This window comes from Semicossyphus pulcher, unplaced genomic scaffold, assembly GCF_022749685.1.
Source record: "Semicossyphus pulcher isolate SPU_LCO1_2020_fin unplaced genomic scaffold, fSemPul1.0.p SCAF_17, whole genome shotgun sequence".
Taxonomy (NCBI): Eukaryota; Metazoa; Chordata; class Actinopteri; order Labriformes; family Labridae; genus Semicossyphus; species Semicossyphus pulcher.
In genome coordinates this window covers 15,319,613-15,344,564 of record NW_027211681.1, presented here as the reverse complement: position 1 = coordinate 15,344,564, position 24,952 = coordinate 15,319,613, and the positions used below count along the sequence as shown (strand labels likewise).

The 24,952-nt window shown below is 44.1% G+C and overlaps 1 protein-coding gene across 1 annotated transcript; it reads left to right on the top strand.

Moving 5' to 3' along the window:
• The first annotated feature begins 1,046 nt into the window (after positions 1–1,046).
• Positions 1,047–23,444, top strand: cxxc4 (CXXC finger 4). The gene is made up of 2 exons (XM_069666582.1): positions 1,047–1,871; positions 23,367–23,444. Exons 1-2 carry the CDS (start codon positions 1,047–1,049, stop codon positions 23,409–23,411), a joined length of 870 nt encoding a protein of 289 aa, XP_069522683.1. The 3' UTR covers positions 23,412–23,444.
• The last annotated feature ends 1,508 nt before the right edge of the window (positions 23,445–24,952 follow it).

The following is a 24,952-nucleotide window of genomic DNA, read 5'->3' as shown; positions in this document are numbered from 1 at the left end:
ATGGAAGTAGAGGGAGATGTGTCTAATGGGCTTTTATCTGTGGAAACCAAATCCAGACAGACTGCTGGAGTGAGAGAGAGAGAGGGAGGAAATGGAGCACCCCCCACCACACACACACACACACACACACACACACACACACACACACACACACACACATCCCGTCCTGAGGCAGATGACACCATGGTTGCTCTGGTCCATGATCTGGATGTAAATCCAGCAGTGGCTATCTGTGCTGTTATTGAGTAAATGTAATCATCCTGGCCTTGAATGAGCACCAGGTGCTCCTAAGAGGCCAGACTGAGGTGTTTACATGCATGGCCCACCGCCACTATTTTGATAAGATGGAGAAAAAAAGGGGGAAAATATTTAACTGTGTTCCTCCTGGCAACCAAAGCAGATTATTTTTAAGAGCTTATATCGCAGGCCCGAGGTAAAAGAAATCTTTGTGTTTGTAGCGTCTGCTGCCATAATCTGAATTCTGGTGAGGCTCTGCTCTAACTTTTCAAAACAGTCATATTTTGGATTGAATATTAAGTTTCCGTGTTTTGATGAAGCGTCCGCTTGTGTATTAAAATGTATTTATTCACTCTGTGAAGCAGCTGATTGGACTTTCTTCAAAATATGTAAGAACACTTTGACAAGACGTCCAAACAATGTTGAAAGAGGTATTATTTGAAGCATGCTAATTCTTTCCTCCCGTTCTAATGATGGCATGTTGGTCTGTCACGGCTAGCGCGTCACTGTCACAAGACGAGGATCACTGCTGACTGTTTGTGATAGTTCCAGTGTAAAACGCAGGCCGTAAACAACGTGCCAGAACATCCTTCAAGTGTTCAGCAGAAAAAGTTGCAGCAGGGAAAAGAAATGTGATGAGAAAAAGAACATTTGCCTCTTTTATGTGTAACTGTTGTTTGTTTTTCTGCTTGTAGCTCTGGAGAAGACACACCAGGATGGTAACACACTGTTGGTAACCAGCTTCAGTTCCACAAAGGCCGCTGTAACCTCACAATCTTCTCCCAAGCATCGACCGCCCTTCCTTTGCCATGTCTAACATAAACAATGCGCTTTGCATTGAAAACGGACAGAACGCAGACGTGTCTCTCTTACAAAAGGATAATCTCCAGGACGGTGGATTAAGCCAGCTTTTGGATTATAACGCAGAAATGGAAAGGTACAGGTCTTTTGCAAACTTTTACAAAACCAATGGGGCATTTCCACAGACTGCTAAGATCGCCCGCATCACGACGCCCATTTTTCCCAGTGCCAGAATTGGCATGTCCCCTTGGAACTGCGATAACGCCATGCTCTGGGGAAGGAAATCAGCGGCAATAAACCCTAATAGGACCAGCATGCATAGAAATGACTCCCAGAGGCCGGGGAAGCCTGGCGTGCCGCCAGAGACGCTGCAAATGGCAAATAATAATTTCCTCTCTACCTTATCCCCCGAACACTGCAGACCTTTAGCAGGAGAATGCATGAACAAGCTGAAATGCGGCGCTGCTGAAGCAGAGATAATGAATCTCCCAGAACGCGTTGGAACTTTTTCCGCTATCCCGGCTTTAGGGGGCATCTCATTACCTCCCGGGGTCATCGTCATGACAGCCCTTCACTCCCCCGCAGCCTCAGCAGCCGTTACAGACAGTGCGTTTCAAATTGCCAATCTGGCAGACTGCCCACAGAATAATTCCTCGGTATCCAGTGGAAACCCGGCGAAGAAGAAAAGGAAAAGGTGTGGGGTCTGTGCACCCTGCAGGCGGCTAATCAACTGTGGTGTCTGCAGCAGTTGTCGGAACCGCAAAACGGGCCACCAGATCTGCAAATTTAGGAAATGCGAGGAGCTGAAGAAGAAGCCGGGCTCGTCGCTGGAGGTGAGAACCGGGGCTCTGCTTCCCCTTCTTTTGTTATTATCCCCTCGCACTCCAAAGCATTAACCTTTTCATCCAGTCACGTTCTAAGCCCTTGAAAATTGTTTCCATGCCCACCCATGCCTGAACATCCCCCCGGCTTCTCAAATCTGCCTACCCGCCTAGCCTAATTGGCAGTAATTAGGGGTGTTTGTGTGGAGCGCAAGCTGAGCTTGGCTCAGACACCCCTAATTGCTGCCAGTCAGGCTGGGGCTGGAACGCATCCGAACAACCCCGAGCTTGGCTCAGCTCCAAGCAGGGCTGGGAAATGGTTTTCAGCAGAGAGCCATCCCTCTCTGCACCCGGTCATTTTAACCAATTATGGAAACCGTCTCTGGATGGGGAGAATCAATATCCCACAAAGCCTCAGCCTCCGACCACCAAGAGATGCTGAGAGCGATGGCAGGCTGCTGATGGTGTTTCTCAAAACAGCCCCCAAGTTTTTTTCTGTGGGGCGGGGGGCTGATCCTGTATGGATTGATTGTGCATACACACTAGGGTTGAGATGAAATCATTTTCTATTACATTTGTGTCATTATGGCCAATTATGGATCAATCTGGAGGGTGATGCATATCAGGAGGGTGCAGAGGCAGGAAAAAGTGTCACTTAGGAGAGAGAAAACATCTTAAGCTCTGGTTAATTGACAAGTAGCACGAGGCTTCATTAGGACACGATCAGAGGCCGCGTTGTTTTTGTAAAGGTTCATTTTAATTGATTTATTTCCGAGCTGCCGTTTGGTTATGAAGGGCGAAGGCAGAATGTGAATGTTAAGCTGCAGATATGGTTCCCTTATCCCTGACAGTTTGAACTTACATGAGCCTCTATGGATGAGTCACCAACACATGCGTCCTGAGGGCCGGATGATTTGCTCATTAATTAAGTAATTACACAGAGAGGAAAAAAGAGGTTAATTATAGAATATTACCTAATATACTCGTGGAAAAACACCACGTATGGACGCCTGTGTTCAGTTTGAATCTATGATTGATTTTTGTGCAGAAAGTAGTTTGGCTTGTTTTCTTTATGACTGAAACATCACTTTTTATAGTGCCTGCTCCCGCTGTTATCAGGACATATAGAAGGATTTAAGAAGATTGAGATTGCACCTGAACGCGTTTCCTTTTAGACCCTCGTGTTTGCATCATGTGACATAACAATTCTTATAATGACTCTCATCATTTATGTAGCCCACAATCCAGTGCAACATACTTCCCACACCATCCTGGTCTGACAGCGTCTGGTTCAGAGCTAACGTCGCTGTACGGATTATGACGTCATCGAAGCTGCACTGCTGTGCAACTAAAGCAGAGATCAGGACGCTAAGGGGTCTTTCTCTCTCCTCTTCAGGCGCGCAAAGACACCTGCGTTATAACCTGCAAGCTTTATCTAATGTTTGCAGTAGGATGCGTTTTGCACAGCAGAATCTCCCTCTTGACAAGTTGTAATAAAACAAGGCATACAAACTGTCAGCAACTGTTTCAGGCAGAAATCAGCTTGTTTTATGATTTTTCTGGAAGATTATTTGATAAGAAAGAGGACATCTACATTACTTCCACTTGGTGCAGCCATAAAAGCCTCAGTATTTTGCGCTGTCGCTTTAATTGAGCGTTGACACAGAATCTATGAGACTTTTCTTCAGAGTGAGGCTTTCAGGGTTTAAGCGTTGAAGTGAAGGGGTCACTGCTGGGTGAGGGGTTGTTGGTCGGACGTGTAAACATCAGCAGCGGGCAATCGGAAGCTCATTTAATGTTGACTGCGTATATCATGTACCAACAGGTGTCCCAAACAGGTGTCCAGGAAGCTGGCCTCGCATCCATAATGCATGGGTACACTCACTTTTGGAAAACATCCATTTGCAAAGACAGTTAGAATTACCCCGGGTGTGAAAACCCCCCAAACAAATCCACACTTGCTTTTAAGAAGCTCCTGCGCTGAGTTCACTAACTCGTATTCTGGAGCTCTGCGGCTGTAATTGTTATTTTTGACTCTGCATCTGTAATTACAGGTGCACCTTCTGCTGCGGAAATGGCTTTTGAGTTTTAAAGGCGTCTCAGAGGTGTGAAGTGTTGCTGTTGCTTCCGCAAACTTGTATTTGTGCTTTAACGGGGAAGGGGGGGGGGGGGGGGAGTTCTTCTTCTGTGGTGTTAATGGTCGCTCAAGAGTTCAGGGGGGGATTTGATTGAGAAGTGGGACGAATCAGGTCCTGGAGTCAGTTTAGAGGAAGAACTTTCTCGCTCTTTCTCTCTCACGCACGCACAGATGTATAAAAAACACGCTCTTACAAAAACACGGAGCTCGAGCCGCGTGCACCTTTTGCCTTGGAAGGAGATGATAAGCTACTGGCAGCCAGTTAGATTTGGCTGTCAGTGTTTTCCACATGGGAATCACCCTGAACTAATTATATCTTAAGCAGCGGTGGAAAATGCAAATCAGAATTTTACTCACACCCCTGAAATCGGAGAGCCAATTTAATCTAATACCCCCTTTAATTTAGCGCGCTAATGCAAGGCCCTAGAGAATTGCCCTGTGTCACTGCTGTGCTGTTCTGCAGCCGATCCTGCTCTCTCTCTCCCTCCCTCCCTCCCTCCCTCCCTCTCTCTCTCGCTCGCTCTGTGTCTGTGCTGCTCTCAGGCTCCAGGATGGATTAGTCTGGCAAAGGAATCTCATCTAACCTAACATTTCCCGAGCAGTTACCTTTGCGTAGCTTGAGCTCCTATAGCTCAGAGGTCCTTCATTAACTTTCAAATGCAATAAGAGCAGTATGTGGGCACGCTGCAACCCCACCTGTTTACCTCACCTGTTTACCCCAACTTTCCTGGTATCTCTGCAGAGAGACTGGAGAAAAGGGTCTTAGCTTTGTCCTAAATTCTGTCAATGTAAAAGTAAAACTTGGGTTAGCATCGTGGCTCTAAAACTGACAGTGTGAGGACATCCTGTCCTTTTCTGAGGAAGCGTTGCTCAATCTTTCTGTTGAGGTAAAATGACCGTGTGTCTAGTGCTGACCCTTTGTGTGGAGTTCACCCAAACAGTGATATCACTTTTTTTTGAAGGATTTTAACATCCTCGAATTATTGAATGTACTTCACAAGACAGAAGCAAAAACTTTTACCCATGTTAATTCTGTACTGGCCCTTTAAATTTGGGACACAATGAAGTCACCAACGTCCAAACCCTTCACCTCTTTTATTCAGTATCCAACAAGTGGCTAAATGGTAACGCCCTGCTTTAAACTAATCTAATATTCTAATTATGGCAGGTTTTATTTCATATAAACACAGTTTATCTGGAATATTTCGTTGTAACTTATCGTCTTTGTCAATGTAATGTGTTAGCCAAGCATACTGGGGCTTGCCTTCCTGTTAAATGTGAACTGTATACGTCTCTGTTACATGAGATTAAGACTTTATATATTATATTATAGGCTCCTATAAGAAGTTTAGCTCAGTGCAATATGTGTGAAAGTCATTTAAATGTTTCGCTCTTTTTTCTTCGTTCAGTCATTTAACTTAATCAGTCCAACACAAACGAACGTCTGACCCGTGTTGTGATTACAGGAGACTTCCTGTCAAGCTCACAGTCAGACTTAGTCATACATCTCATTCCAGTAAGAGCACACTTTACATCCGGCGTAAAGTCTACTGATAGACGTCTGAAGCAGAATCCTCCTTAACTATAGAATTTAATACAAGTGTAGCATCCTCATTTCAAGTGCAGCTCCATGAGCTGTCGACGACATTGAAAGGAACAATTGGTCTTAAACACCTCTGCTGTATTTTACTTCCATAATGCAAAGCTCATTACTTGAAATAAAAGGCTCCTGTTTGGTGAGAAGCAGAACGGAGTAAAAAAAAAAAGGTTGAAACAAAAAATCCAAACGAACAGATTACCTCGTTTAATTAACAAAAGTCAAAGGCCAGCATCAAGTCCTGAGCAGGAAAACAGCATCCTATAGTGTATAAGAGGATGTTCTCTCCCCCCCCTCTCTCTCTCCTGCTGCTCTTTGTGCAGTGTTGATATGACTACATGAAATGGGTGAGATGAAAAGGTGGCACGGCTGCCTGGAAACCTTTGCTATTGTGATAAAAGACAAGGCCCAAAATGCTAGAAAGCAGGACCTTGAGGAAAATAGCTCGGATTCAGCCGCCTTAATGAGAGCACGGGAGCCAAATACGCAACGGCAGCCAGGTCTAATTTGTTTTAGGTGTGCTCAGAATAGATAAGGACGAATCTGTGGCCTTCACCCCCTCCCCCCAACCTTTGCCTCCCTGGAGATAACACCGAGTGCTGCCAGCCAATCTCCGTGGGCAAAGGAGAAGGGGGGGTAAAGAAATAAAAAAAAATGAAGGAGAAAAAGCCTGAGGGACAGACGGCCTTTAGATCTGCAGATCCCTAACTTACTGGATTTATTCAAGCTTTAAAACTGCAGATTAATTTGGTCGCAGAGGTCTGGAGGAGCGTGAAAAAAAAAGGAAAAATGAGGCCGAACGCTGCCACGCATCTCAACCTAAAGGGCAACCTTAAGCTCCTGTCAAGACAATAGGATTTTGCCATCTGAACCACGATGCCGACCGCTTAATTATACACATCTTCCCTGCGAGCTACCTAAGAGCACAGGCCTCCTTATTCATTGTCATGCCCCCTTTTTTCCCCCCTAGACTGGTCGTGCCGTGTGGATTTCCTGTCAGCTTCCATTTGCACAGAGTAGCTGTCCTCCTCGGGCCTTTTCCTGTGCTCGGCAGGAAGGAAACAACCACACGGCGCTGTTAAAGAATTCATCGTTTTTGCCACCGCCGCCAATTAAGGCCAAAGCGTAATCGGAGGCGTCTGGACGATGGCCTTACATTATGTGGTCTGTCGCCTCCTCTGCCCCTGTTTGATTTAACATCCCTGGTTCAGCGGTGAGAGAGAACTCATTGTCTTTATTATAGTGCAAGGAGAGAGACAGAGAGGGAGACAGGGAAGGGGGTAGAAAGCAGCCCAGTGGAGGGTGGACAGCGTGAAAGAGCAGGTGCGGGAGGACGTTAATGTGTGGCACTTTAAATTTTAAACAGATGACAATAAATAATTGATGCCGACTCTGGCTGAGAAGTTAAAAGGTATCTCGTCATTACCGAGAGCCGGCATGAAAAAGTGTGAGAGAAAAGTCTTCAGCCGATGCATCATGGGATTGCAATGAGCGCAGAGCGTCGTGACAGGGAGTGATTTTATTTTTCACGGTCTGTAAAAATGTGAGCTTGATTTTATGTGCGAGCTCTAATGCAACAATTGAACGCAGTAGGTTTTCCTTTAAAGGAAATGTTGCTCAGTAACAAAGCAAGTGTCAAAGGAGCGACTGAGCTGATGGAACAATAAGAGCCAGATTAGAAAAGTAGCTCTTGAACTTTGTAGTCCACATTGTCTATCAGCTTTCACACGTTTTTCTGAAACGCAGGCGAATCCAAGAAAGGTTGAGATGTCCAAAGAAAGCCGTACAGAGTATGTGTGATCAAGTAATCTCCTAATGCCAAAATATGTCATCTTAATTCAACAGAACATCTCTCTCCCTATCTTTGTTTGAGCTACAACAGCTGCAGTAACGATGAGCTGGTTGGAAAGTTGGTTCAGTTTGATGTGATGAGCAGATTTTTGTGTCTTAGCTTCATGGATCTGTTAAGAGAGAGATGGATGCGTTTAGTCCCAAACAGCGACGCACCAGTTGGTTCCAGTGCTACTGCATCAAAAGAGACCAACAGGAACGAGAGAATATCCCAGTGAGCATTTTTCCACTTTTTCACTATTTGAAGATGTTGATTAAACTTTTATGTTTAGACCAGATTTCACCTGAGACTCGTCACACATTCACACACATATGAACAGCAGTTCTCAAGTCACATAGTGGCTAAAATGATTATATAAGCGCGCAGTGCATCGCAGTCACCAATGGGACAAATAATTTAATACATGGGTGAAACAGGATTCGATCACTCCACTCAGGTCAAGCATTAACCTTTGGCATCTGGCATCTTCTTACATATATTTGTCTGTCAGCTATTAATGAACTACGTCAGCAGTCAGAGCTGCACAGCCCGGGCATGCGCAGTCTTGTTTTTCCTTCTGTGGGGAATGTTTTAAACCGCTCCATTTACGATGTCTCTGAACCTTCTTGTTAACATCACACACGGCCCATAAAAAGCACCGTGTTTCTGATTTTTGTCTGAAAAACTAAATGTTTTATAGATTTCAGCAACCGCCGCAAAATGATTTTGGAGAAATGCCGCGACAATCATCATTTCCGTCACCCTTTCATTGCTAACATGAACAAATGATCAAAAGTACAAAACAAAAATGTGTTTCTGACACGTCGATGTCGTAAAGGTTGATATTTGGTCTTGATTTCACCGTTTTCAACCAAATGTCTACATTAAAATCCTGGTTGGTGCTCACTGGGATGTTTGTGTGTGTGTGTGTGTGTGTTTGTGATCTTGTCTATGTAGAAAGTCTTAAAGTCTAAAAGAAAAAAAACGCTGCTGGAATTGAAACAAAAAGGCGACATCTTAATACAAGGCAGACTCATAACTTCATATTCAGTTGGACATTGAACATAGCTTTGCAGCAGACTTTGGGTCATTTGTAAATACAGAGCTTGGTAGTTTGTTGTTATACAAGATTTGAAATAATTCAGGACACGTCAGGTTTTGATAAACGAAGAGTTATTCATGCCTTTCTGTCTGCAGGGGTTAAATGTTCACCAGCTGTCTTCTGTCTGTGAATTGCATCAACTTATGAAGAGTTAATGCTTTAACTCACACTCTACAATCATTTTCTAGCATGCATCTAATTAGTCAGACTTGAATTGACCTTTACCAGGGCAACAGGTCACATCAAGTCATAATATGGGCTTAAAATAATCCTGTAATCTAAGGTCAAGCGGTGACAGACAGACCTGCTTTAAACCCGAGCTGTGGATGATCTGCTCTCCGTGTGAGGATTTGTATCCACACGGACATCTTCGCTTTGCTTTGTCTCTTTTACACTCTCAGGCAAACGTCGATCTCTGTGGCAGACCGTTAAATTAAAGTCCTTCTATGGATTTCTAGCATTTTTCAAACTCAAGTGAAACTCAAATCTTACTTCCTGTCATGTGTCCGGCTGACTGGATACTTTTTATTGATAAAAACAGTGTTATTAATCTGGCCCTGATGCTAGCTGTTTATTGATGAGTGGATTTAAGTGTCCAGAACAAAGCTGATTTAGCATAAAACTTTGAGCTCTCACTAAGTCGTGTTCTCCATGTACACCGTGTAAACAACCCGTTTTTTTATTTGCTCGTTTCTTTTGGCCTTCCTTGCTCACCCAACGAGAGTCTTTGTTTTATAACCCAACCCATGATGCCTTTGGGGCAGCTCCAATAAAAGGAAGTGCTCAAATAGTTTTAACTCTTCTTTGAGCTCTTATTATATTTCTCTCACAAGTGCAAAGTAAGAATCGATTGATTTCTTGCCCCTCGGGAAGTTTCTCTTTCAGTGTTTGCAGAGAAAGTCCTTCACAAAGAAAATCTAACTAACCAACAGTGAGCGGAGATGTTGTTAAATTTTCCAGTAAATTTGGTTAGTTGTTGCATCCCAAAAAGTAACCATGTAAACTTGTACATTTTGATCTATAAATATTAAATACACTGTGTTTATTCTGTGGGTTATTGAGAGAGAGGACAGTGAATAGTGTCAGAAAGAGGGGAGGAGAGCGTGGGGACGACACGTGGCAGAGGGCTGAGGGTGGGAGTCGAACATCGAGGACTGGAGCGTCTGTATATGGGACGAGCGATTTAACCGCTGAGCTAAACCGGCGCCCCTTTGTTTAAGCTTTGAAATGAGGTTGTCTATGTAAGCAAATTCTTAAATCTCTGTATTTCCCACTTATTTTATCGACCTAAACAACATTTGTGCGTAGGCGATGGGTTGAAAACATCCGAATGGTCCTTTATCTGTTTACCTTGCACGTTCCTCAATACATCCCACTCCTTGTTAACCTCGCTGTAGCTGCAGCGTAATAAACAGGGCAATAGAATCTGAGTCGTGCGGCTGCACTAATGACTTTATATGTGTGGGTAAAAAAAAGGCAGTAAACGACAGACGGCTCTGCAACGTTCACCCAGAAAACTGATGTGAGTGACGACTGACGGGAGGAGTCGGTCAGCGCGGTTTAAGCGTCTCAGTTTCTGCAAGTCAAATCCTCGCATGCTGCCACCTCCTCTATTGTGGCTCTGCTCTCACGTTATGAATATTTCATGGCGAGGCATCTGACACCATGCCCAGAAAGATATTTCAAGCTTTTTTTTCTGATAGAAACCCCGGGGTTAGAGAGTGTCACAGAGGCGTGAAGTCGGCGTGCGGCCCCCGGGGCGAAGGATGGGATTTATGATGCAGCGGTTGATGACATCAGGTGGATATTTTCATTCCTGAGCAGAGAGCTTCCTTTGTCCTCAGCCTGTTGTCACTCCTGAAAGGACCTGGTTTGTCTCCCGTGCCGAGTAGATAAATGATTTCAATCTGTGTTTTCGTGTGACCAGCTTCCTGTCTGATCAGAGAGGATCTGAGTGTCTGAACAGGGGGGAGTCTGTTGGATTAGCTCTGTCTTAAACGCTGCCTTTAGCACGTTACAGCCCACCGACTCTCTGCTAACCACGTCTCTCTTGTTTTCATCTTTGTCGAGTTTCACCCTCCACTTTAACTACTTATGTAATTCCTCGTTTTACATTGCTGCAGGTGGAATATCACTCTCATGACTCTAACTTAAAGACTTTAATCCTTGTTTTTCTTTCGTCTTAGGGAGCAAGGTTTTATTTAAACACGCCTGGAGAGTCGACCTTATTACATCATAGCTACATTAAATAAAACCAACACAACCTTGGCTTTTTTAAATGAAGTAATCCGAATTTTAACTCCTTTTGGGAGGCAGGTTTGAAACGGAAAGACAAAATGGACATACTGTGCATGATCTACATACAAGTGCAAAAGAAACCACATGCATCAGGATTCGCAGTTTCCTGCTCACACTACATTTTATGCACATTTTATCTCCTCATTGAGGGAATTGTCTCTGAACGCCCAGCAGGAAAACACCCCCACAGTTGCACACATTCCCACCTGGAAGCTGCCCAGTAGCACCACAGTGTGACCTGCTGCTCACAGAGCAGCTCCACCGCAGCGGCCGGGGTGAGGGGCCTCTCTCAGGGGCACATCAGTGATGCTAATGAGGACCAAATGATCCCAGAAAGTTTCATCTGAGTTGAAGCCGTATGACTGTGAGTCACCGCAGCATAGACTGAAGGTACTGCGCTCGACAGGTGCAAACATATTCACAATCGTATTTACTGAACTGACATATTTGTTTCTCATGAGTTTGATGCCAATATTTATTTCACTCAATTTTCCTTTAAGTGAGAGCAATTAAAGATTCAACTCTAGCTGTGTGTATTCTCTAAGCCTAACCTAAATATGATGTTGATTTACAGTAAATATGCAGAGCTCTGCATATAGACCTTCTGAGTTTAAGGGCTCCCACACAGATGCTGAGAAATCTGCTCAAAACAAGAAGGCCTGCTCCTACTTTGCATTTCAATTTAACATTTCAGAGAGCTGGCAGCACGTTGCCTCGCTTAGCCCTCGCTTCGTTACACCCACATGGCTTCCTCGCCGCGCTCGCTGACGTCTTCCGCTGTTCAAAGGGCTGCAAGTTGGCTGAGAAATTGGGGATTTCCATACCCGATCCCTCAGGTATCTACACACTCAAACGCGTGTCCTGCTCATCTTCCCCCTCCTCCCCCGCTGCCCTTCTCTCTCGCTCGCTCTGCTCTGATTTCCTGTCGCAGAGCTCAATTGACCTCGCCGCTGCATCTCTTTGTTTTGTTTTCCTGAAATCTCAGCAGCACCTGAAAGCCTCTCGGCTGTCTCCCATAGAGGACCTGCTCTCAGAGGAGAGGCAGCTTTGTAACAGCCCGCTGTAAAATAGCTTCGCTCGGGCGAGGATGCTTAAGTGAAGCTAATTGAAATGGAGGCCGGCACTGTTGTGCTCAGTAGCAGGTAGGTGATCCCGGCTACAGACTGCAGCCTCTGACCCGAGGGTGCTGCCTCAGCTTCTTCCTACGACTGCGAGGGTCGGCTCAGCCTGAGTCTGTGTAGGCAGGGATTCTCCATGCATGGTAAATGGAAGAGGCATGGCGTCTGAGAGTCATTAGCTCTTTCACCTAAATATCTCCTGCTGCATTGTATGAAATGTATTCTGTGGTAAATTAGTCTGTTACTAGTTACTGAGTTAGCTTTAGTATTAAGGCACGCTACACTATGTGAAAACAGACAGAGTAGAAGAGTACTCTTGTTTCTGACAGAGCTGCTGATGGATTATTGGACAAAAGCTCGTCTGTGTAAGCAATAGGTATCAGCTCATTAGGGACGGGTGTTGATTTTTGAATATTCAAATAATAATTTATTAACGAAGTTCATGCGACTATTATCTCAACTTACGTGGACTTTCCACATTGTTTTTACCTGTGCCTGGCTGTAAATGCAGTACTACAGTCAGACGTTGGCTGTAGCGCATCTGAAAGCTGTTTGCTAACCGCTATTAAATAACAAAAGAAGAAGAAATCATTGGCTCCAGGTGCCGCTAAAACGGGTGTAGCGCTGATATTTGAATCCAGAGAAAAATGCAAAGACTTCTTCAGCTGGTAAAACTAGCATAGCATCAGTCTACAACAATGCACAGCCATTTTGAGAGCGAAAGAAAACTAAGAAAAAGTAAAAAGTCTCTGTCTGTATATCTGCGTGTTTTTTGCACACAGGGGTCTCTTAGAATTATGGTCAAATAGTGGTATTGTTGCTTGAAATGCCCGACCCTAGTACCCATGTGCACAGAATTCAGTAAAAATGCTTTGTTCAATTAGCTTTGCCAAACACAGTTTGGAGAAAAAATAATTGCTGGATGGTTTAAGTTCAGCTGTAATGTTTTTCAGGAAGTGTGACATTACGTGTTTGTCAGGATGAATGGTATTAATATCACATGATTTCCACTGATGGGACTGGGGTGTGTGTGCTGCGCCTCCTGTGTTTTTTGGAATTTAGGCCCCTGGGTTACGGCTGAGGAAAGGTTGCGTTTAATTAAGGGTTTTGTGTTGAAGTTTTGACTGACAGGAGCAGAGATGGAAGGAAAAACACATGAAACACCTTATTATGAACATTTTATATTAGCATGGAGTTTTTTTTTCATACAATTGAATTAAGATGTTTCTTTTTTTTATTTGAGTTTGAATGTAATCCAAAAAAAAATTGACAATTTTGAAATATGATTTAAGTTATTTAAGTGATTTATTTAACATTTATAGGCAGGGAATAAACACGTTATAAAAGGATTATGATAAGCAATGATGTAGTATTATGTAGCTTAGTTTATGTATTTAATTGTATTAATTGGTGCAGCCCTTTCTCCATGTTTCCTGTCTGTATCTCAACTGTCAATAGATTTTTACTGTCAAGATTTTCTAAAACACTCTAAGCCACGCCCCCGTCGGTGACGTCACCACCTCAGCAGGTGTTTTGCTGCTGGCAGCTGATGGACAACATCTGCTGTGACATCACCGATTGGGGGCGTGCCCAGAGCAGGGCAGCAGATCCGCAGCTTTCCATCGTATGCGATCCTGCTTGGATTGACTCTTTAAAAACATTGAACTGTCGGTGTTTCGGTTCCCGTCAACACAAACAGACTTCCTCATAAAGCGACTCATCGCTGTGCCGCCCCGGATACACTGGGCCCGTTCCGTTTCACCGTCCACTCAATAGCTCGCTGCCTGTTTGATAAAAAGTGTGTTTTCTGAAGCCACTGAGGCTTGGCCTGTCTCACTGCACAGCCTCTCGTATGGAGGGCTGGTAAAATATACGTCCTACAGGAATACTGCGCTGTAATTACATTCCCCCATTAGCATACGGAGGCTCCGAGTCACACTGCACTCAGCCTCCAGCAGCACTTTGCCATATGGTCCGTCTGCGCTTCTCAGGCCATATTTGGCAAGACTGTTGCAGAAGGTCAGATATCAAGTCAGAGGACGGTGCCAGAATTGCATCTATGCTAATTGCTCTCTCTCTCTCTCTCTCTTTTCCTCTGCTCGCCCATCCATCTCATGCTCCCCTCTCTTTCTCTCGCCTCCCTCGCTCCCTCTCCCACTGAACTAAGTAATCTGCTTTAGGATGTTTCTGAGATGGAGATGGATTTGGTTTTCCTCCGCTGCCCCTCAGCCTAATCTCCCCCCTGTGACCACCCCGCCTCTCCCAGGCACAGCTCTTAAGCACACATCATACCTCCCCCCCCCTCCCGCTTCATACACGCCTAGTCAGCAAAAAACTCCCAAATTCCTCATTACTCACAAACATCCGCAATACACTTAGCCTGATTTGCTCCAAAGGATGCCTGGTGCAAGGCTGGACCTTGAATTAAAAGATTGTAGCTGTGGTTCAGCGCTGGAGTTCCTTCACGACACCGGCTGCGTGCACGGTCTCTTTGTCTGAGTGCGTTAGTGTCGCGAGCAAGTGGAGCAGTTATCTGAATGCAGAGGTTGTTAGGAGGGAAGAAATAGCTTATGGTATTGCACTTGATTTGTTCATATCTCAGACTTCAAGTCCTCAATATAAAATCTAATACGCTGATGATCTGTAGAGAATGTGAGCTGATAATGCAGACTCAGTGTCCACCTTCTTTGTCTATACAGGCTACAGAGATTTAGACTTCACATGAACTCTTAAAGGACTGCAGCACTGATACTTCATACATATTTAATTAATTTTAATTCATCATAAATAAAATATAACACATGTAGATGAGGTTAATTAAAACTCCAACTTGTTGAGTCCAGTCTTAAAGCACCTGTGATAAATAAAGGGGATGGGATGGGAGTTGGTGTGTGGCCTTTAAATACCACAGGTATTGTACTTCCTCTGAGTCAGCTGAGTGCTTCCAAATCTGACCGACCGCTCGGCTGTGATGAGACGATTCTAAGCGGGGGGGGGGGGAAATCCATTGAATAGACGTTCAAATTGTGAGAAATTGAGCACATTATTTTTCTACCATTTAAAGGAAGACGTTCAGGCTGTTAATACTTAAGTGAAGCTCAGTCACAATAAAAACGCAGTGACAGAAGAACTTCAACAATCCAGAAGCAATTTGATTTCCATTTGTTTCATATTTATACACTTCATTATGTTATTGTCATATTGAAGTTATTCTTTGAAAGTTATAATCTGAGGGAGCAGAGGATAGTTGAACTTTTAATGGCCTATGATAGAGTTTAATTAAAAACACTTTTGGCTAAGAGTATGACACTTGTCATCATGTAGGATCAGGGCAAAGGTCGGTAAAGAAATAGTGTGTGATTTTGTTGCATGAAGCCCGTGTTGTGCCCCCAAACTTTACCTTAAAGGCGCAATATAGCTCCAAAAATGTAAATACTAAAGTCAACAACAACGGCCTAAAACTTGTAATTAAAAACACAGTGAATCAACTTAAATGTGTCAGAAAATGTAAACAAAAAATAATAATACAATCCATGAAAACAACAATAACTGATTTATTAATAAAGGTTTTGAAGAATACTTGATTCTGATTGGTCAGTGGGCTGTGAAACTGATTATTACTACTTGCGTATCAGATCACAGATTTTAGGGATTAAATAAAGTCATATCATGCAAAGAAAGAACGTCTGTAAAATGAACATCAGCCCGTCTAGTGTGGCAAAAAAGAGCAGCACAGCAAAACCAAGTGAGATTTAAAGACACAAGGAACTGGAAAACAACACAAAGACCACTCAACAGAGCACACACTGGGCTACAGCAGCGTTCAGAAACAGTTAGGGGGCAAAAAAAACATGAATTCATGAGGTCCTGATCACCTTCTATTCCCCACCTTGTGAATTATGTAAGCTAATAAGCTAAATAGTTACATTTTAAGAAGGCTACAGATTTTACCGTTGGATGCAGCTCCAAGAATAAATTGTAATACACCGTTTTTAAACAGATATTTATAAAGAAAAGCATTTTTAAATCTATCTAACCCAGGGGTCTCCAACAGGTAGCTCGCTTGAAAGCGTCTTCCCACTTCAATTCAGTCAAATACAAAGATGTCCCACCCCCTCCAATACAAAATAATAGGATAGGCCTATCAGCTGTCAATAAAAAATGGTGATGCTCCTGCAAGTTTGTCTCATCTAAACCTAACCAATCACAGCAATGTTGCAGCAACCTCCGTCGACAGGTCGGCTCAGTTATGCTGTATGCTAGTTGAGCTAGCTAAAGTGCTATTGGCAAGACATATTTATGATGGACAGTGACGGTGGCCTCGCCAAGAAAAAGAAGGAAACACACTATTTCCATGCGGAGTGGGAAGGTTTTTATTCACAGATGTGAAGCACAAGTGTGTGTCTCATTTGTGGTACCAACGTTTCAGTCGACAAAAGTATCAACATGGCGCGCCACCAGCAATTACAGCCATGTAATGCAAGTATCTCTTGGCCAATAAGATGAAAAAAAGTTGGAGTCCCCTGATCCAAACATTTTCAAAGTAAGAGTGGACATAAACCTGGACAGGCTGATGCAGTATCCCTAGTAAAATAAAGATAGTTTTATACAGTGTGACGTACAGTATATGTCACATGAGCTTTGTTATACCCCTTTACTGTACCTTTAAAATTTCAAATACCACGGTAAGTAAGTAATTGCAACAACCAAACAATAAAGTATAAAGATTATTTTCATTATAGCGAGTTACTAACCAGCAGAATTTATGTCATTGAGGGATATAATTAGTATTACCGGTCTGTTTGCGTTGCTGGGATGCCGGCCTGCAGGCAGTGGCGTGTGGACGACTAGATGAGCGGTCTGTCCGTAATGGCGGCCTTGGAGAGGTTCCTTTTATAAACGGCATTGGGTGGCTGGAATATTGGCTACAAGCTTTGAGATGAGATTTCAACCCCCACCCACCAACGCCGGTAACGGTGCAGGTGATGGATTGCTATACCTTCCAGGTTTGAGCTTGGCAACGCCCCAATATTCCTGCAGAATAAAGTGACAGGCAATATATAACACATCAGTTAAGGCTGACTGCACCGCTGAAACTCCCCCCCCCCCCCCATCCTCTTCCTCAGACTGGCTGATCGGCCCTGAGTGTTTGGCCTCCTCCCAAAATCTTCCTTTACCTTGAATCTGGTGAAACATGCCTTTTCCTTCCTTTTTCCTCTTTCTGGTCTCTTCTGTCGTCTTCTCATTTCTTATTTTATTTTGAAAGGACCACAGATTAAACTTTTCCGACTGTAAATCTGAGTTGTCGGATTTATTTGGGGTTGCGAAGTTCAAGGCGAAAAAAGAAACAAATCAGCTGACCGGGGGTTTGCACACAAATTTCCGCTTGCACGCTGCGTGAAAAGTGTTTGTAATTATGTTTTAGCGTCCAGCAGCTAACACAGTATCTGCTGCAGCGTGTACGTGTGTGTGTTTGTGTAACAGAGAGGGGTGACAGTGGTTTTTATTTATATATATTTTGTTTGCAGCCTGTCAGAGCTGCATCGCCGGGATTGCGGCTGTGAAAAGTGGCCTGCTTCCCTGCTCTGTAAGTTAATAAATTATGGGTATTGTCAGGGTAATGTACGGGCCGTGTGTTATAATGAGCATTCTGAAACACATCAGCACATCCCACAGGCTGCTATTCAACCTGTCCAGTGAGAGATTCCTCCCTTTCCGTCTCCCTCCTTTATCTGTCTCTGCCCTGCGTCTATCCGCTCCATCTCTACTCTGATTTTCTGCCACTACACAGTTTTTCCAGGATAATTTCTCATCTCTTACACATTTTTTAAAACCTCAGAGTGTGAGGAGATGTTTGAGAATCCTTCGACAGAGAGAGAGGAGGGAGGAGGAGGGGGCAGAGAAGGCGAGTGGAAAAAAAAAACCTCCGTAATTACGGCGAATTAAAACTTTTATGATGTTTTGCATGCCTGTGTGTGTGCATGGAGTGTGTGTGATTGTGGGAGGGATGGAGGAGAGGAGGCGGGGGTGGGGGGCATCTGTGACAAGGCTGGCTGGGAGCACAGAGCTGAGGGTTAGTGCCAGACATGTCTCAAGAGAAACCGGGGCACATTTGCAATCACCCCGAGTTCAAAAGGGTAATTTATTCACAGTCTGTGGTTAAAGCAGGGCTGCTCAGAATGCCAGTGGGATTGTGCCGGGAAGCAGAGTAGTAGAGACACATTATTTTTTTCTCCCTCCACTTCTTGTTTTCTCTCTCTCTCTCCGTCTTTCGCTTTCTCCCCTCTTCATCGCCTGTTGTTGTTTCTGCGAGCCCTGCGCGGCGTCTTTTAACACACGCCGGCGAGCATATTTCACTTTTACACTCATCCGCATTGACGTCCCGGTGCTGATTGAATTTTGAGGCGCTGCGGCGTCTGCCATTATCATCCTCATCGTCTTGAGTGGTTTATCTCTGGCCTCAGCGCGGTGTGACGCCAAGGCTGCAGGGGGAGAGGAAGGAGCTGGGGTGGGCTGGGGGTTGAGGACTGTTAGTGTGCTTTTGTGATTATTTGTGCGGGGGGAAAAAAGAGGGGGGATTGGTCCTAACCTGGGTGTTTAAGATAGTTGACGGAGGCTTTTGTTTGTGTGTGAATGCAGAAGTCTGTCCTGTCTCGCTCGAGCCAAGAAATGTCCTTTTACAACATCGTCTCAATCAGCCGACGACGTGGCTCCAGCATTAACTGCACCTGCCAGGTTCACTTAGGATCAAAGGGTGTCATGGCTGCCCAGAGACCTCACACCGCCTCGCCAGAATCAGCAGAGAATTATTCCACCACATGTCAGTTTTACTGTGTCGTTATCACCCAAAGCCACGGGCAGACACTCAGAAAACACTGCCTGCTGTGGTGGTGTGGTGGGGTTAATTTGAGGTCTGGAGAAAAATCTCTTCCTCCTCCTTCCGTCAGTTCAATACTCGCTGGTGTGCATTCATTGCCCGAGCGGGAAATAGTCTTTCCCTGTGTGTGTCGTTGTAGCCGGGGTTGTTATGTATGCTCTGCTGCAGAGGCGGCCGTGTTGACGCGAGGCTGAGCTGCTGCCACGGCGTCTTGATTTGAGGTGAAACCTTGGTGTAACACTATCAACCCTCACCTCCTTTCCACCTTCCTCTCTTCCTGTTTCCCTCCTTCCTTTATCCCTCTTTGTTTTCGCCGCTCTCCCTGTCGTTTCTGTTGCTGCTCTGTCTTTTCTTCCTCACCCTTCCCCGGCGCTTGATGGAGTGATTTTGTAGTTGCATGCAGGTGGGGGAGCAGACAACGCCGAGCTGTGCTAATTGAGCCTTCTTTGTGCCTGGTCACTGCAGTGTGCCGAGGCGAGCAGGCCCGGGAGTGAATCCAAGCAGCACTCAAGAGCCCCGCTGGATCGATAACGCGGGAACTTAACAAAACAGAGACATGCCGAGTGCCCAGATCAGGGTCATTATTGTCTCTGGCGAGCCGCACTTCCACCAGGGACTGATCAATGTGAGAATATGGATCAAGATAAACATTCTCACCTCCTGTTTGCCTCAGCTCTCAGAGCGTCAGGCTGCAGACGGGGTGCAAAGCTTATGGCTCAGAGTACGTCTGTTGTTTTTCACCATATGCACAGCAGATCTACACACATCGTCCGCTACATCTGACGCACACTTGCTTCTTGCGCTCTTTTCCGTGTGCATAATTAGGAAGCCTTGTCATGGCGCTTCTTAAAAAAGATTTTTTCAAGGAGAAAGACGTGAAAATTCACTCACTTGGCTTTGATGTGTAAACGTGGAATGTGCTAAACTGCAGATTGGCCTCAGTGCGTTCATGTGTCTGCCGCAGTTTTTGTCACCACAAATGTTTGGTAGCATCACCAAACAATACACTTAGCTGGTTCATCAAACTTCATCTAATGCAACTAATACAGCAGTCCTGCCATTAATAAAATAAATCGTGATACTTCATAAAGGTTTTTGTTTCACAGAGTGTGTGGTCTGTTTAGAGGATGTAGTTTGTGTTGTCGTTGGATTATATTGCTTTACATTTGAAGGTGTTAATTTAAAAACTTGTATCAATGAGGACTGATTTGAGCCTCCAAAACATGACACATTATAACATTCATGAAGGGAATTTAGGCTCTGTTGCTTTGGCCTATATTACCGTTGCTTTTTACCTGATAAACTGGCACCTGAGTGTAATTTCATTGAACTTTCAGTTCAAAGAATACCGTGCCTGAGCAATCATCACGGATTATATTTTGGCCTTTTGCCTTTAATAGATAGGACAGTGGATGGAGTCTGAAATGTGGTGGGGGAGAGATAGTTGGGGATGACATGCAGCAAACGGCAGAGGGTCGGAGTCGAGCCCGGGGCCGCTGCGTGGACGGCTGGGCCTCTGTGCGCGGGGCGGGTGCTTTAGCTGCTAAGCTAAACCGGTGCCCCATTTTTACTCTTGTTTAACCTTTGTATGATTCCATAGTTTTGTCTTCACAAGACGCATACAACAAAAGAACAAAGATAGTAAAGTGGTCAGTTTAGCAGAGAAAGCCACTCCTACATCATCCATAAGTCAGGGACATATTTGTGTTTTTTATTCAAGGAAATCATTGTTGGACAGTATTTATCACTTTAATTTTAGAGTACAAATTAATCACAAAAAACTAACATTACCCCTGTCTATTCTGCTGGTTCAGATCCATAGTTATCTACAATGTTATTAAGGTTAAATATGGTTTTGCACCTGTTTTATGCCGCTCAACAACGCTATCAGTGTGTCTCTTCTTCTCTCAAATATCTCACAAAGCAGATCTCACCTACTGACTCCAGTAGCATTCCTTTCAGCCAAAGTGCATCCTAAAATGCTAACACACAATAAGTGGAGCTGTGGTGACATAACAGGGGAGCCGGCGTGAGCTCACTGTAATTAAACCGAGAAGAAAACATGAGATCTGTGAGAGCACGTTGACCCTTCTGAACATGACAGGGTTTCGTTTCCTCCACGACTCTAAATTGGTGATGATGGATTCCTGCTGCTCTCGGTCCCTCCATTATTCACATGGAAGGATGATAGTAATTGCCTAATGTGGTGTGAAAATGGTAAACGGTTGCTACGCACATGGAAGGAATGTATGTGTCCGAAGACAGCGAGACGATAACCCAGCACCTGTCGACAGACTTTCTTTAGGTCGTCTACCTTCAGAGATGTGACAACATTTTATCATTTAGGCGTCATCTATTGTTTTATACCTGAAGACTGAATGCCTTTTAACCTTTCAGGTGACTGTGGTTTCAAGGATGATTGGTTGCTGTTGCTGGTAATCAGTTTTATAAACATCGTCCTATCACATGAGGTGATTGCAGACTCAGTAATCAAAGGATTCTGAGGTTGTTTGTTTTTCAATAAAGAATCATCAGACTGAAATGTTTTCCATGGATGGATTGAACTTTTTCTCGTATTCAGACCACTCAAAGCGCTTTAACACTACATGTCACAGTCACACTTTCACACTTACACTGCTGGCAGAGGCTGCAAACATTCACACACACCGCGGGCTATGGGAGCAAATTTAGGGTTCAGTGTTTTGCCCAAGGATGCTTATACGTGTAGACTGGAGGAGCTGGGGATCAAACCACCATCCTTCCGATTGGCGGGCGACTCACTCTACCTCTGAGCCACAGCCGCCCACATTTTTTCTATAAGTAACCTAGCAGGGATGCTGGTTTAGCTCAGATGGTAGAGCAGGTGCCTCATATACAGAGGCTACATTCCTTACGCAGCAGCTGTAGGTTCGATCTCGGCCCTCGGCTGCATGTCGTTCCCCACTGTCTTCTCCCTATATGTCCTGTGTAATAAAGCCAAACAAAAAACTAGTAAATATGAGCTGGTCTGATTATGCAGGAAAGCTGAAACTAGTTAAGTGCTGTATGTAGTTATAAAACTTTCTTGAAGTTCTGACTGTGAAAAAGTCAAAGTGTGTCACACCTTATATATAATAATTAGGAATAATTAAGAATAATTATAATGATATATTTTTAAAATATAATTATATTAGGATATGGCAAATGTGTGTAAAACTAATCTAATGTCCATTTATTATATTTTTTAAATATTATTTTGGCCTCTTTTACCTTTATTTGAGAGAGAGGACAGTGGACAGTGTCGAAAAGTGGACAGGGCGGGGACGGCGCGCGGCAAAGGGCTGAGGGTGACAGTCGAGCCCAGGGGCCGCCACATCGAGGACTGTAGCCTCTGTACATGTGCCACGCAATTAAACCACTTAGCTATACAGCGCCCCATTAATGCCCGTTGAAACGCGCAGGGCTGCAACATGTGATTATTTACCGATGGGCTTGTTTGCTCTACAAAGTGTCACTAGTTCACAAAGCCTCAGGTGAGAAGATCACAATGATTGTTCAACTTGTGTCGCTCATGAATTTTCAACATATCAACGTATTCATTCATTGACCAGTAGTTTTGATTCGTGTCGAGCCTTACAAAAACAAAAAAACTGAAACCCATTGCATTCATTTCAGAATTACAGTTAAGAATCACATATATTTGTAAAACAATCACATGCTGTGACCGTTTATGAATTTAAAAAACGAAGTCAGTCTGTAATTATTGCTCAGCCGTACTGTAACCTCGGAATAATGTTTACATTTGCTCCATAAGCCTGAGTGTCGGAGCCTGTCTGCTGCCGCCGCGCTCATCAGTGCGCCTTTAAAGAGCCACTGATGACACTTGGTATTAAAATGTCAAATTGCCCTGCACTCAGACTAAAGTGATTTTAGTTGTGATTATGCACTATTTCCCTCCTGTCAACAGCAGAAAAAAATAATCAAAAAATGTGCTAATTGGTCATGGGGATTGGTGGGAGACTACAGTTTTTTGTTTTTTTATGTCTTTGACTTCCAAATGAGTTTGGGAAAGGAGAGGCTGTCACTCTGGCGTGGAGGTTTTTGGGGAGAAAGAGGAGGAGGAGGAGGAGGAGGAGGAGGAGGAGGGGCGGCTGCTGGCGCAGGCTCAAATTGAAATGATGCACTGTTCCCCCTCACTGCAGCTAGAGCTCACAGTAATTAAATGCCTCATTGTTGCTTCTTGGGAATTTGTATTGAATATTTCATCCGGCGTAATGATTATTTGGGTGTGGGTGGGACGTGGATGTAATCACCTTGGCTGGCTCTTTGATGAAATACTTGCTTTGGTGGTTGTGCTTTATTGCCGTTTAAAGTGCCCTTCTGGGTTTTTACTTTACTTTATGTCCATGCTTTTTCAAAACTGCTGTAATCCAGTAATGGTCCTAATAATTTTTATTATCGGCTTCGAATATCTGAGCGTGATTTTCTGGAATTTACTGAAGAGAATTTGTGTCATGACTTCCAAACCTTCATATTAAAACGTGTCCTTCACGTCTTGTCTCCCGCAGAGGACGCCGGTCAACAATGGCGAAGCTTTCCGGTGGTTCTTTTAGAGAGGTGAGCCGTGGCCGCCCCCATCCAGCAGCAGCAGCAGCAGGATGCCAGGTTGGACTCTTGACTCTCTGCAAAAGGAGCACTTGACGGGTTCACAGAGCCCAACGCGCCCCGACACGTCTGTGGAGGACGGGAGAAGAAGAAAAAGTGGACGGACAAAAAGAGAAATGAAAACATAACGGTGTTGTTTTAACTCTGTAATTTCCTTTTCTGTGTAATTATTGTACCTTTTGACAGTATCATAATGTATATTTTTGGTGTCTATGAATGTGTTTTCAGTGTTGTGGCTGCAAGTTTACAGCCAATCCTATGTAAAGGACTCAAACAGACAATCGTACAATCACACTGAACCCGTCAGACAGAAGAGGCCACGAGGATTAACGACAAAACAAACACGACACACTTCACTCTGGAGCAATAACCTATTCTGTTCAATATTATTTTCTTTTGCTTTACCAAACTGAACCGTCTTCTACTTTTGTCTTTTATTACTTCTTTTAATTCCACGCTAACGTTGAGACCGTTGCCGGCAGTGCGAAGCGTCTCGTTTAGGGGGGGAGCGATGGCGGCCATGTTTTCCGTGACAGACTTGCTTCTTTGTTCGAGTGGACTCGCCGCAGAACAGGGCACATTGTCTTGTGCGGCGAGTTCTTTAAAACAAACAGGGCGTCACTTCATTGAGACGGCAGCGAGAGGTGTATGAGTCACATCTCAGTCTGGAGGTCGTATTCTCAAAGATGATTGAAGCTCGTGTTTTCAACGAAACTACAAACGCCATCAAACCTGTTTCTTCTCTTAGTTTAAACTACTAAAGGTTGTGACTGTCTAAAAGGTAGAGAGTAATGCCAGTAAAGGAGTCGTATGTTATGTTGCAAACATTCAAATTAAGATTTAATCACATACACTTAAAATATTTGACATATCAGATGTTGTTCTGGAGCAAAGGGATAGTCTGGTCCTTTCTCCTGAGAAGTGACACATTCCAAAACGAAATTATTCAATAAGTTACTCATTGTCTTAAACCCTATTGTTGCATGTGTAAATGTGTTTTGGTTTTAAAGATTACTAAGAATTTGTATATTGTTGTTGTGATGCTTTTATGTGTTAAAATAAAAAAACGACTTCAGTAAAAAAAAAAGACATCTCGACAGACAATGTTTGACGCGGAGGCTCCACAAAAGACGGGAAATTGATCCACCTAAAGGAGGAGAAAATAAGTGATAAATTATGATCACCTGATAATAAAACATCTTCCTTTTTTCCCCCCCTCCTGCAAAGCATCAACAGAAATAACATCCAGGAGGAGACAGGAGGGATATAACAGCGTTGGTTGCCTCCCCAGTCACGTATCCCCTTGAATACTAAAACGTTGCACGGAGAAGAGTGGTTCCCAGAGGCAGCAGACTTTAAAGGACTAGTGAAATCCCATGTGGTTTGTCATGCTGGAATGCACTTGGGGAGGGGGATACAGGAGGGGAGGCAAGACAAGGAAGGATGGTAGAGTGAGGGGGGGGGGGGGTAAAAGCGAGACAGGCTCCTG

Coding starts and splice junctions, on each gene's coding strand:
- cxxc4 (XM_069666582.1), top strand. CDS start 1,047: ATGTCTAACATAAACAATGCGCTTTGCATTGAAAACGGACAGAACGCA. Junction 1,872..23,366: donor AGCCGGGCTCGTCGCTGGAG/GTGAGAACCGGG, acceptor TGTCTCCCGCAG/AGGACGCCGGTCAACAATGG.